This window comes from Archocentrus centrarchus, chromosome 21, assembly GCF_007364275.1.
Source record: "Archocentrus centrarchus isolate MPI-CPG fArcCen1 chromosome 21, fArcCen1, whole genome shotgun sequence".
Classification (NCBI taxonomy): domain Eukaryota; kingdom Metazoa; phylum Chordata; class Actinopteri; order Cichliformes; family Cichlidae; genus Archocentrus; species Archocentrus centrarchus.
This window is the reverse complement of record NC_044366.1, coordinates 7744926-7758972: the sequence shown is the minus strand read 5'-3', so window position 1 is coordinate 7758972 and position 14047 is coordinate 7744926. Positions and strand designations below refer to the sequence as shown.

At 41.6% G+C, this 14047-nt stretch overlaps 1 protein-coding gene across 2 annotated transcripts in view; it reads right to left on the bottom strand.

Annotated features, from left to right (window-relative positions):
- hdac4 (histone deacetylase 4) overlaps nt 1–14047 on the bottom strand; it is a 124636-nt gene that overhangs the window by 54937 nt on the left and 55652 nt on the right. Inside the window, exon 1 of one of the 2 annotated variants that reach the window (XM_030757905.1) lies at nt 4679–4899. The exons of the other annotated variant lie outside the window; for it this stretch is intronic. Within the exon in view, the coding sequence (XP_030613765.1) occupies nt 4679–4682 (4 nt within the window). The 5' untranslated portion in view covers nt 4683–4899. Of the gene's footprint in view, nt 1–4678; nt 4900–14047 lie in introns of those variants that run through there. 2 annotated transcript variants of the gene reach the window in all.

The window sequence follows — 14047 nt, the reverse complement described above, 5'->3', positions numbered from 1 at the left end:
GCTAGACCTCAATTAACGCCTTCTCTACTGTAAATTTTCCCATATGAACTTAGGTGATGTCCTGCAAACAGGGCTTTGGCACATGCTCTCAAACACACACACACTTTTCATGTACGCATACCCAAGTGCCTTTCTTACTATGCATGTCACAGAGACTTCACAAAAGCTGTTTTCATCCCAAATCTACACAGAAATGTACAAATTCTGCAGCCTTCATGTGCAACAAGACAATCCAAACTTTGCTTTCTGGAAATGCACATCGTGTAACCTCCACACAACCATCCACACACTTAAAGATTTATTAGGAAACAATATAACAACAAAGGCAGGTGTCATGCATGGCCTGAAATCAATTATGGCAACTTTGTGTCTGACAAAGATGAAGTAACTCGTGTTTTCAGTGCAAACTTACAAATGAAAACTAAACACCAGCATTTGCCCAGAGGCTGACACTTAACACCATGATTCACAGACAAACGGGGTGGAGTGAGTTTCTCAGCCAGAAATACCTGCCAAAACTTAAACGGCAAGAATTAAAATAACTTTTAGTCAAAATGGTGCTAAAAATTGTACCACAGTGGTACCCCCTCTTTCCACCTTGGAGCAGCTGGTTTTGAATTTACCTATGTCCCTGTAACACTGCATTGTATTTTACATTCTTATGCACTGATCAAGCATAACATTATGACCACTGACTGGTGAAGTGAATAAAACTGATTATCCCTTCATCACAGTATCTGTTTGTGGGTGGGATACATTAGGGAACAAGTGAACATTTTGTCCTCAAAGTTGATGTGTTAGAAGCAGGAAAAACGGGCAAGCGTAAAGATTTCAGTGAGTCCAACAATGGCCAAACTGGGATGGCTAGATATCTGGATCAGAGGATCTCCAAAACTGCAGTTCTTGTGGGGTGTTCCCGATCTGCAGTGGTTAGTATCAAAAGTGGTCCAAGAAGGAACGGTGGTGAACCAGCCACAGGGTCATGGGCAGCCAAGGCTCACTGAAATCTGCCCCATGTGGTCCGATTTAACAGATGAGCTACTGTAACTCAAAAAGTTAATGCTGGTTCTGATAGAAAGGTGTCAGAATACACAGTGCATCACAGTTTGTTGGTTATGGGGCTGCATAGCTGAAGACCAGTCAGGGTGCCCATGCTGACCCCTGTCCATCTAAGAAAGCGCCAACAACGGGCATGTGAGCATCAGAACTGGACCACGGAGCAATGGGTGAAAGTGGCCTGGTCTGATGAATTGCATCATCTTTTACATCACGTAGATGGCCGGGTGCGTGTGTGTCGCTTACCTGGGGGAACACCTGGCACCGGGATGCACTATGAGAAAGCGGCAAGCTTTCTCATAGGTAGTGTGATGCTTTGGGTAATGTTCTGCTGAGAAACCTTGGGCCCTGCCATCCATGTGGATGTTACTCTGACATGCACCACCTACCTAAGCATTGTTGCAGCCATTCCCTTTCATGGAAACCGCATTTCCTGATGGCCGCGGCCTCTTTCAGCAGGATAATGTGCCCCGCCATAAAGCAAAAATAGTTCAGGAATGGTTTGAGGAGCACAGCAATGAATTTGAAAGGATCTGTTCCTAACATCTTGGTGCCAGATACCCCAGCACACCTTTAGGGGTCTAATGGGGTCCAAACCTCAACAGGTCAGGGCTGTTTAGGCAGCAAAAGGGGGAATAACACAATATCAGGCAGGTGGCCATAATGTTATGCTAAATCTGTGTATTTTGTGTTGTGCAAGCAGAGTTTTGTGTCATTTTGTGGAAGCAATGTGCTACCTCTGTGTCTAATTGGGAAACAATTTTAAATCCTGAATGCCTCTGTATGTTTTATTATGTTAACATGGCTGGCCACTTACAGATCTGTGATAAATGGCCAAGTGCAAGGCCAAAGCAAGACAGAAAAATTATTACAGCTACTTATCTTCCAACTGAGGGGCTACTAGTGCCAATGGCCACTGAGAGACAGAGATGGAAAGAAAGAGGGAGGTGGTATAATAATCACTGCTTCGACCAGCTACTCAGAGGCTAACCACACTGGCTGGCACATTAAGACTGTATTGAGAGCTATTGCTGGCTACAGATTGTGTTGTTAGCTACACAAAGATATGCAAGATAAATAAGGATTATGTACCAACACAGTCTATACCCAAACCGCACAGACACAGAGAAGTCATTTCAGTGCCCAGAGAGATTGTTTTCGCTTCTATGGTTTCATCCTCTTGGATAAATGCATCTCACATAATGGGGAGATGCATTTAAGACTGCGTAATGCTGTCAGGATTATGTATCTTTAGGGGTTGAAACAATTTTCTTTAATTATCAAGAGACAATTATGCTTTGGATCATTAAAAAAAAAAAAAGAAAGAAAGAAATTAAAGCCTGTCCTAAAGAGCTGGCAAAAGTTTTGAGATCTCCTAGGAAACATATTTGCATCACTTACAGTTCACACTCAAGCTGACATGACTCTCAAGGACCACAGTACTATTACAGCTGCACCATGAAAACGCCAGCAAAACACCAGCAGCTCTCATACGTAATAACAAACCTCAGAGGCATGTTTATAGTAAACAAAGGTTTGTCAATGGCAGCAGACAAACAGGGCGACATACAGCACCCAACAGGAGAGAAGGCACCTGTGAAGTAATTAGCCCAGCTTACAATGATCGCACTCTGTGAATATGGCATCAGGTTACGGGGAGGAAAGGTGGTTGCATAAGCTGACTCAGCCTGACAATACCGGATATGATAATGCAAAGATTCCTGCTGCAGATATAATTGAGCAATTCAGATTAAAAGCTGACAGACGCATTTTTTTTTTTTTAAATTACTAGTACTAAAACAGTGATTTTTGCCTGCAGTAAATGCATATGTGTGGAGACTGCTTCTGGAATTCCTGCACCATTGCTACATAAAACTTTGCAAAATATAATTAAAAAAAAAACATTTTTTTCCAATAATTCATAAAGTTAAGGAATGCATACAGCAGGCTCTAAATTGGCTTAACCTCCAGGGGGTTTCTTTAAAGCTATGAAAAGCAGAAGTAAGATAAACTCTGGTTGATCTCCAGACAGGAAATTGTGTTTACTTTGTAAAAATCATTCAGAATTAAGAGAGAGAGAGAGCTCGACTATGGGCACAATGATGCGATATGTGGGTAAAAGCAGTGAAACCAAACATAAACAAAACTCTTGAAATGTCAGGTTCTGCCTCCTCTTCTCTCTCCATTATCTCCTCATCCATCACCCTGTCCCTCAATGACTGCCCCTTCCTCTTTCCGCTCATCCCCCTTTCCCCTGATCAGGCTAAGATTATGGATCACACAGAGTTATTTATAGACCAGGACTCCCAAAGGAGTTCCTCACCCCACTGGGCTTCTGTGCACTCAGAAAACCCCATGTATGTTTACCTACAGCTTATGAGAAACTAAGAGCGCACAGGCATTCACAGCTCCAACAGAATGAGCAAATGTCAACACAAAAAAGGCACATACCAGTGACATAAGCATAAGCCTCACAAATTTAGAATGAAAAGCAATCACTGACATAATGTCAGCCCACTGTGAGCCCCACAGACTCAGGTGCTCACAGAGGAGGGAGGCAAACACCATGGTGACTGCTGGGACTGTGGCCAGTGGTTGGTTGGACAGCAGAGAAGGGGTGGGGCTTGAGGTGGAGGGTGAACCAATGATGGTAGGCAAGCAATTCAACAAATCATCTGCATGTGCATTTAGCGCAATGCTTTACTGTCAAGTCTGGGATGGGCATGTATGACTGTTGATGTAGATCTCACTGCATGTCCCTGAAGCGTGGTATAATGCGCACCAAAACCTTCATTGCTTTTTGCTTTCTCTGACAGACAAAACAGCAACTAAATTTGTCATTTAAAGAAATATTTCGGTCTAAAGTGTTCTCGTTAGGAGATAAAGACACACAAAAAGTGTTTCCTGCCACTTTTCAAAGTGTCCCAGCACTGTGATTTTAAATGTCAAAGCTGGAGTAAACTGCGAAAAAGACAAAGTAAAGACACCACATGTGAGTCACATGGTGATACAGCATGCAAGTGGTCACTACAAGCAATCTGCATTATATGTTTTAGGACAAACTAATATTCAGTCCTTTGTATTCATTCTAGTGTTGAGCAGCAGTCATAGTGTGCTTACAGATAAACTTCCATACATTTACCTCCTCACACACAAGCAAATGCACACTTGTGCACACAATAGACTGTGTGGAAGGACAGACGCAGCCACTGCCATCTGCTCCATTCAGTTAAAGGCTGCGCTGAGCGAGCCTCCATACATCAGTGCCATTCAATAAACACTGTCACTACTCAAAGCTGCACACCCACACACAGCAAATGAACATGCACACACAAGCATGCACTCACTCCCCAAGTGAACACATACACGTAACACAGCAACATATCCACAGGAAAAACAAGTGTCTGTATAAACAAATACATGCCTGTTGATCACATTATGTACAATCAGTCAGTGAACACACTGTGCACTAAATAAACTCCGTGAAAGAAGATTTCAACAACACATCTTTTACACAAAGAAAAAACACAACAACTCAATACAAATGAATGAGAATCGCATAAAGCATTTCTCTACATGTTATTCAAACAGTCATTCTTTGCGTAACAAGAACAGCTCTTACCCATCAGTTATGCTGTGCTGCCCGGTCCTTGCACGTTTGAGTGTAGTGTACAGTGTCTAAGCGAGAGAGGCAGAAAGTGTGTTTTTGTAGCCAAAAGTGTGACTAAGAAGGCAGATTTAAAGTCCACTGCAGCACAGAGATACAGCAGACCAGCCCAGGTTTCGTCCTAAGAACAAATCTTTCTCCCTCTCTGTCTTTCACACAGTCAGTCTCTCACTCGGTCGTCTCTCTGTGCTCCTCTCACTGACGTGTTTTGCTCTGCCCTCCAGCTGCCACTCTCTCCCTCCCTCTGTTCCTCCGGTCCCCTCCCACTCTCCCTCTCTCTCTCTCCCTCTCTCAGTGACATCAGGGGGCAGTCTCGGGCATGTTGAGCATTTTATTAGAGTCACTCTGTCTCTCTCTTCTAACACACCGACCAACACTGAGGCAAGACTGCGTCACGCTGTGTCTACATTCCTACTTCACTAGACCAACTATGCCTTCGTGCATGCACTCTGCATTTTTTGACTAAGCAGAGCTAAAAGTTGTACTTACCCACATTTACACACTTATTGACATGAATCGCACACATGTACACACACACACACACACACACACACACACACACACACACACACACACATTTCCGGTTTTTCTTTATGTAAAATCCTCCTACACACCAGGAACCTAGCAGCACACACAGATGTAGTATATCACAACCACTGAAGACACACATACGTCACAGACATCTGCCTCTGTTCACTACACACACGCACATGGAAACAATACACAAGTAAACATGATGTTTGCTGGTAGAGACTGATACCCAAACTTTATGATTTTTGAGTATCTAATGTAACTTTTCTTAAATGTCTCCCTCGTATTTTTAAACACAAAACTGTTTTATTTCACTAAATCATCACAACCTAAATTTGCAAGCTGGGGACGTATATTACACTACAGGGAAAGAAGTTTAGTCTGATTACTGTAGAACTATTTAAGATGACGCACTGAAGCAGTAAATCTTAGGAAGACTGCATGACTAATAAACAGAAGGAGAGAAGCAGAATCACAGGCCTGAAAGGTAATTTGTAGATCAGTGATGAGTTTTGGATTGAATGATAATGAAGAGCAGTTAGGGCAGCTGAAGGACTCACCTATTGAGTGGAATCAGTACACTTTAAACAAGTGCTCCTCTGGGGGCAACACCTGACATACGCACCTTTTGATCCTTTCAGTGGACACTCAGTCAGCAGGAGTTAAAACAAACAGGCAGGAAAAGCCTGACTGCTGAATGAATAACTGTTTTCCACCTGCGGGTTAGTCGTCCTGTGCGCTCTAAAAATCACCACTTCCTAATTCCCCTTGAATTACACTGAAGTAAAGGCAGGGTGCCAGTTGTGAATTGAAGTCAGATACCTGCTTTTCACCAGCAGGGTGCCAGTTGGGGTGGAGGCAGTTATGCTTTGGTTTCTTTAAAAATTACAAGTTTTGACAAGTTTGATTTTCAAACTTGACCTAGCCTTGCATAGTGGATGTTACGTTAATTTAGAGCATAAAAGAATTATGGTGGACAGAATATGTGGGCTGAGTCATGAGTTGATTTCTTGAGATAACCCCTTCCAAATACACAGGTATGTGGTCTGACTTTGGGCCAAACAACTTTATGATGGTATGCACATATTTCTTTTCAGTAGAAATATGTGGGACTAGGTTACAGACACAGACTGGGCACAGGCACTGCAGAAATGGGTGCTACACTGCAATTGTTGGGTGATTAACCTCTCAGATATCAGAGATGTCCTTTGCAATATATAAGAGAATGGTTTCAGACCTATCAAATCCTAACAGATTATTGAGGCGCATGTGCATTTTTGGCATACAGCGGATCATCCTATTTTTGTGTATGTTCCTATGAAACTGCTTGTACATACAGGGGTGTGTGTGTGTGTGTGTGTGTGTGTGTGTGTGTGTGTGTGTGTGTGTGTGTGTGCACGCGCGCACAAATGCATACACGCAGGGGCTATTTTTGAAGTTCAGCGTGGAATCCAGGAAGCCAAGTTTTGTTTGATCAGACAATACACCTACACACCTGGCTGTGATAAAGGCCTGCGTTATCAGCTTGTTGTATGGTGTTGACGTCAAAGGCTTAGCTAAGCATCATGCAGCCATGACACTGATAACAGCTAATGCTACTGATCCCAAACCACAGTGGCATACACGCACGCACACAAACACCATTTCATTTTTAGAATAGGGAGAATCTCCCTCGGGAACGGCTCCAACCAGATTGAAACTGGACAGAAGAACACTTCATGGACGTCACAGTAAAATCAGTGAACAGAGATAAGCTGGTGGGGAAATCAAACGGTCAAAGAACAGCGGCAGTGATCCGGCGACTTATCAAACAAAAATGCACAGTGGGGTGCACGGGGACAGCGTTTGAAAAACGTGTGTTGGTCAACACTGCACACACAAAAAAAAAAAAGACTTGTTGTCAGAAAATAGGCTTCTTTAGACAGACGACATATTAGGAAATGTATTTTGTAAACAAAACAAGTCTTAAAATACATGAAAAAGATCCAGTGCAAAGTACAGCTCAGAACAAAGCCTTGCAAGACAGAGGAAACAGACAGAAATGTCGAGTATGCGAGTATGGTAGTAGTATGTGCTCTACACTAAATTGTTAACACCTTGTTGTGATGTTGTTGCAGCAGATGTTTCTTATTGTTACTGTCTTATTGGGACTTGAGAGTTTCACCTAAGGAAGCTACTTTTGGCTGCTCCCTTATTTTCAAGGGATCGGCCACAGCAGATGGATCCATATATTTTATTGGGATAATTTTTATGTTAGATGCCCTTCTTGCAGCAACCCTCCCAAAGATTTGTGCCTCCTCCTCTTGAATTGGGGATCTTTTGTGTATCAGAGAAATGCAATAACGACTACATTCCAGGAGCTCCAAGCTGTAGGACTTGCTGACAAAAATTACTGATATCTGATGATAGCCAGGCGGCAACAATCAGGTCAAACACAGAACAGATTTGCGTACAAATACATCAGGTGTTGTTTCTACAGAACCACATGCTTGGAAGTACTGAATATGTACTCATCAAGTGAAAACAACACATATTCACTACAGTATGTCTATGATACCTAGAACCTTAAAACAAGTTAGGCAATGAATTCGTGTGAAACAAGGCTTTTGCAGCCATTTAGAAGAGCCTTAGAGAGCACCAGACTAGGCAATAAGCGAGTGTATCTGAGATAAATAACTATCTGCATCATAGTCAGTGTGCACATGTGTCTTAAATAATGCATGTGGCATAATGATCGCAAGGCATGCTGAAATACACAGTGTGGCAACCAGGCAGACAGAACTGATGAATAAGTAATGGATGGCGTCCGACTCATAATGTACACACAAGAGCTGCATGCACACATGCAGGCACGCATGTGCGCGCGCACACACACACACACACACACACACACACACACACACACACACACACACACACACACACACACACACACACACACGTATACATACACATGTATACACACTGCATGCATGGATGCATGCAAACAACAAACTAACCTGTTCAAGCTCAGGAGAAAGAAAATACACCAAGTCTTATTTTTGTATCTTGGTTTGCTCTCATCTCCTGCCTCCCCTTCACAGTGATGGTGGGGTGGGCTGCTTTTTTTATCCATCTCCCCAGAGCACCCCAGACCCAACTCAAAATATGTGAGATACTGTGTCGCTTATTATTGATTTGGGTTATTTATAATACACACAGTCTCTCTGTAAACCCCCCCCCCCTTTACATCTCCCTTATATCAGTTCCATTTACTGGTACATTGGGAGAATCTCAAAATTGAGATACTAAATCTGAACCTTCTCCTCAAAGCAACCACACTTACATATCCTAAATAGTTTAGTTCCTCTCTTTGTCACGTATAAGCACAGATTTAGGTCATGCAGTGAAAGTTGACATAGGGCGCAGATCATTCTCTGCTCCCTAGGACGACCCTACCAAGGAGGCCATGTTTATAAATTAGAGGACAAAGTGCAGTAGGATAAAAGAAGAGTGCTAAAGCAAAGTAGGGAAAGCAAGTGGATTGAAGCGGGATGCAGAGGGGTTGAAGGGCTAGTCCCTCTGCAGAGCCTGGAACATGCTAGAGATCACAAGGGCTATTAAGATGGTAACTGAGGCAGCACAATTTGCTTCAAGGTGGCAATGGATCTGGAGAGGAGAGCCATGGGTGGTGTACCATTACCAGTCTGACCATCCACAGCAAGTATCTGAAAATCCGAAAGCCCGACGAGCCAATGGAAGATCACTGATGATGTGCATTAAGGAGTCATGCTTAAACCAAAAAAAAAAAAAATCTGTAATTACTTGGTTGTTTATAATATTCTTTACCATTTCACTATTAGCGTCATGGCCCAATTTATTCCTAATTATAATTACTTACTTACTTCCCAACATACTGCAGCAGACTTAAGGTTGCCCAAAGTGAATTGGGTTTTAAAATAAGGCAATGTTTACAGTAATTGATATCTACTTCTTTTTACTATCTATAGAACAGCACATTGTCACACCTAAAAGAGAAAGTGACAGAAATCAATACCACAGCTATAAACCTGTACACACACTTACACACACTTACACACACATGTTTGGCTCAATGACTGAACAAATTGTAGGGAAGCAGTTTCAGTTTTCTAAAATATCTTGAGCTGCTGTCTCACAACTTTAAAGTGTGGCTGTAAGATATACACTATGATGATATATATACAGTGAAATGATTTGTCATCTTGCAAAGATTGAGCTGTAACTTCAGCATCTCTAGCTGTGTTAGGCCATCGTTTCCCATCAGTGAGAGCAGCGGCATTATTTTAAATAAAATAAAAAAAAAACACTAGATGCAAAGCTATTTCTACTTGGTTTGTATCCAGAAGAATAGTGATGAAGCTCAGTTACTCAGTGCTAACCGCTAATAGCATTGTTTTTGGAAAAGGCTCAGAACAAATGATGCACACTGTACAGCCTATATAAGACAATTTTATACATATACGTGAGTGCGTGTTTGTGTGCGCGCTTGTGTCTATCTCTGTAGGTAGCACAGCTTGCGTTAAATATAAATTTTGGCAGTTCTGAAGAACTCAAAGCATCAAGGTTTTAAGACACCTTAAAAAAGCAAAGATAAGAGAAAGTGAGGATTTGAGCTGTCAGCTGCAGTGGGGAACTCCGTTCATTCATATTTTATACCGTCTCGCTCCAACTCAATTGTAATGCCTTTCCCGACTCTGCCAAGCTCACAGCAGAGACCCATTAGCTTTCAGTGATGCTAAACTGAACTTATGAAAGATGTCAGCTCACCACACTGTGCTCTCAGAATCACATGGGGTCACAGGAGCACCCCTGTGCAGAACAGCTCAAATCTCTGACGCTTTACGAACAGCGCAGATGTCTGCAAGCTGTCTAATATGGGCCTTGTTAACAATGAAAAACAAAGATGGTCACAGATGTAAACACAGGACTTACACTATGATAAAAATCCACAGAAAGAATAAAATCTGAATAATCTGGTGTGGTTGTATTAAGGACTATGGCATTTGTCCAGTTGTTTTTACTTGAAAATTTGTTTTTATTTTATGAAATACCTACTTTTTGTTCCAATTATTTTCTAGATGAGTAACTGGTAGAGATTAGAAAGTCTATTCTTGAAACGCATTTCTTTTTTTCAGTTCTGCAAACGCCCACCTCCCCTCTTTCTCTCTACCTTCTTCTACTTCAGTCTACTTCACTTAGAAAATTGGTAGAGGCAGCAAACCATTGTCTATTTCTTCTCTTAAAAGAGTCTGTGGTAAATTAGTCTATCACTGACAGCCATGCGGTAGCCATTAGCCTGTGGGCTTGCTTATAATGAGCTCCTTTTCCGGGACCAGGGAAACCTAACCTTTGGTTTTGATGGTGTCCTGGACAAATGGTAACAAATTCTTTGAAAGCAAAAAGAAAGGTCTGAACCTTGGAGTGGTCATCCGTAATAGCTTCCAGAGGACTCTTCCAGATCCATATATTTCTGCTAAGGCTTTTAAAGCCTTTACAAAACACACCTCTGCATTAATAAGTGAGTTTAGCAGGAAGTGAAAGGGCAAAGCATGGTTGGAGTCAAATGTGAAACATATCCATTTGCATATAAACAGACAAACACTACTTTCATAAATGGCACATAACTTTAAAAAGAACTAAAGAATCTGATGTGATACTTGATGAGAACTTATTACTGAGAAACAGGGAAAAAAAAAAATTCCCAGTACTGCCTGCTGATAATATTACATGTTGGTTTGCAGATACTAAGTATTTTACGAGTATGAGATATCTGTCACAAACAAGCAGAGGGGGGAGTAACGGAAACCACAGCTGCAGATTAACAGAATCAAATCAAGACAAAGAAAATCTGCAGAGATTGTTGATCATAGCAGAATCTGTATTCTGAATTCCAGCAATGCTCGAGCCAGTGGGTACTAACTTCCCGTGTAAACATAATTTTCCTTTTTTCAGGAGTATCCATTCCAAATCCATTCTGATGAAGACTCATTATTGTATGCACTACATCTATCCCACTCTTGAGCTTTATTTAGCTGTAGAAAAACAGTAAAAAACAACATAATTATTGACGGTGATAGGCCAACATGCAATTATTGTTTAGCTGTCTCGTAACAATGGATGGCTATCACACCATCAGCGTTTCAGAACCACGAAGGCCGAATCACCTAATGAACAATGAAATCTCTTTCTCTTACATAAAGTGCATGGGTTAAGCTATTATTCATTATAATCTACAACAGCAAAAATGAAAATATGCAGCACATGGCTTCAAAGAGCGGGCTTTACAAACAGATGAGTGATATAATGGCGGCTCCTTCGCTCTGATGGGCCACGGTTTATGCAGTTGATTTCATTAAATTGCTTTAAAATGTTTGTAATTAAACGTACAAATAATCACTACTCCACAAAGCTTCCAGCCCTAACTTCAAGTGTTTCAGTGGGATTTACTCAACTTTCTGATGTGAACAAACACGCAGAGAAATTTTTTTTCCAAGTGTTTTTAGAAATGGTTACTGATCTAATTTTATGATCAATGATCCTTGTTATTATCAAGATTACTTCTCTCAAAGATATGCATGTGATTAGAACGTAAACGTAGACAAATCAAAATAAAAAGTTTGTATCTTGTTGTCTTAATACTACAACAGTCACAACTTCCCTGGACCTTCCAATCCCCGTGTTATTCCACCAATTCCCATTGAGTCCAAAAATGTTACTATTTCACATCAAAAAGGAAGGTTAAGGTTTTTTTTTAATGTATTTATGCACAAACGCTGACTAACACAGCCTCACTCTTGAGACGTCTGGTAGGTCTTTGAAAGCCATGCCAGTCAGCCGTAACAGCAAATACCAGGCCAAATGTAATATTTATAACCTGGTAACATGGTAAAATATTTCTCCCTATATGACATCCTCACAGAGTCTCACATAGAACCTGCCGTAGCTGTCAGGATAATGGCACTGATGCAGACAAAGTAGGTTAAGGCATTGCCTGTTCTGCTGGAAGACGAAAACAAGTCTGGCTCTTAGCACTCTGCCATACTTTTTTATGCCTCTGTGTGTGTGTGTGTGTGTGTGTGTGTGTGTGTGTGTGTGTGTGTGTGTGTGTGTGTGTGTGTGTGTGTGTGTGTGTGTCTCTTCAACAGGGTTGACATGAAGGCCACAACCTCAGGCTATGTCTGTAAATATCATTAGACACTAATACACTGCCTTGTATTCCCTTTGTAACGCCTATCTTTCTCTCAGGATCAAATTTTACTTCACCTCATGCCCTCTGACAGCTTTGGGTTTGTTTTAGGACGCTGCCTCAAACTCATTTGTTGGACTTAATGATTTCCTGTAAGGAATTTTAAAAGTAGTTCAATTATTCTATGCTGCTTATGCAAAATAAAACAGACTCAAAAAGATGTGTCAAAGAAAAGTGCAGAGGATTATATTTTAGCTCATCAGATGTTTAAGAGGACGATTTGGAAAAAAATCCCCTGAGCACTGTCTTTGACATGGTTGTTAGTGAGTGTGTGTGTTTTGATAGTGATTGTGGTTAAGCAGAAAAGTAGCAGCTGCCCACCAGCTCCTGCCTACACCAAACTGGCACCAAGCAGGGGAATCCATGCCAGGTCAGGGAGTGACAAGGATGGGGAGGGGGTTGGTAGGTGGCTCTGGAGATCCATATGGGGGGCTGGAACAAGGACCTGACAACCATGTGGGTTCCCTGGTGAGCATGTATCTACTAAACAGGTGGTCTTCCATTACGAATTAGGAAAAAGGTTGATTTAAGTGAGACTTTTGGGATGTAGGACTAAAAACTCAATACAAGGTTAAGATGCACCCCCCTCCCTTGATCTGCATCCTCAGTTTAAAATGGGAGATTCTGTCTTGAAAATGTATGTTTTAGTGTGCCATACTTATGCACTAGGAATATGATTGTTGGCAAGTATTAAAGTTTGTGCAGGAAAATGCCTTAATATCAACAGTACTTTTCCTGAGGGGAAGTCTGTCTTCCTGATGAGTTCTTAGGGATCAAAAGTAAAAGCAAAAATAGTGATGACTGGACACCGTAATGAAGAGAAGAAATATGTTAACAAGCAGCTAAAATGCAAATCTGACCTGCCATGACGTAGGGACTGTTCCTTTACATGAACAGAGTAAGCGCTAACACAAACACACATAACAACAATGTCAGGATTAAGGTCAAGCATTCACTCATGCGCAGATACACGACACTCTCTCTGTTCCAGTGAGCAGGGAGGGAGGCAGCAGGGGTCTGGCTGGCAGACAAGTGTCTGGTCATGATGACCTACACAAGTGGTGTCCTCTGGAACACACCTCGCTCTCCATTTCTGGCTTTTCAACACCAACCTCATCCCCTTTCAACCACATTTGCACTTTCTTCTGTTCATGCTTTATATCTGTTATTTCCAAATTTGCACTGAATTATTCTAGTTCAGAACCACTGAAGTGATGACATTTCTGCAGGGTTAAGGCTGAGGTTAGACATTTAGTTGTCAGTGGTTAATTCTAGGAAATGCATTATGTCAATGAGCATCCTGTGCATGTGTAGAGATATGCAGATGCAGGGTGAGAAAGAATTTGGTGTAGTCCAAAAATGTTTCTCTCCACTTTTTTCTGATTTCCTTTCCAGAGTTTTGAAATGGTAATGAGGCTGCTGATATTTGCATAATGTGCCTTTCCTCATTCCTCTTTTTCTACTTATCCAGGCTCTCTTCTACCCAAATTGCGGTTCTCCTGCCTCTTACCATCTCCTTTCATTGC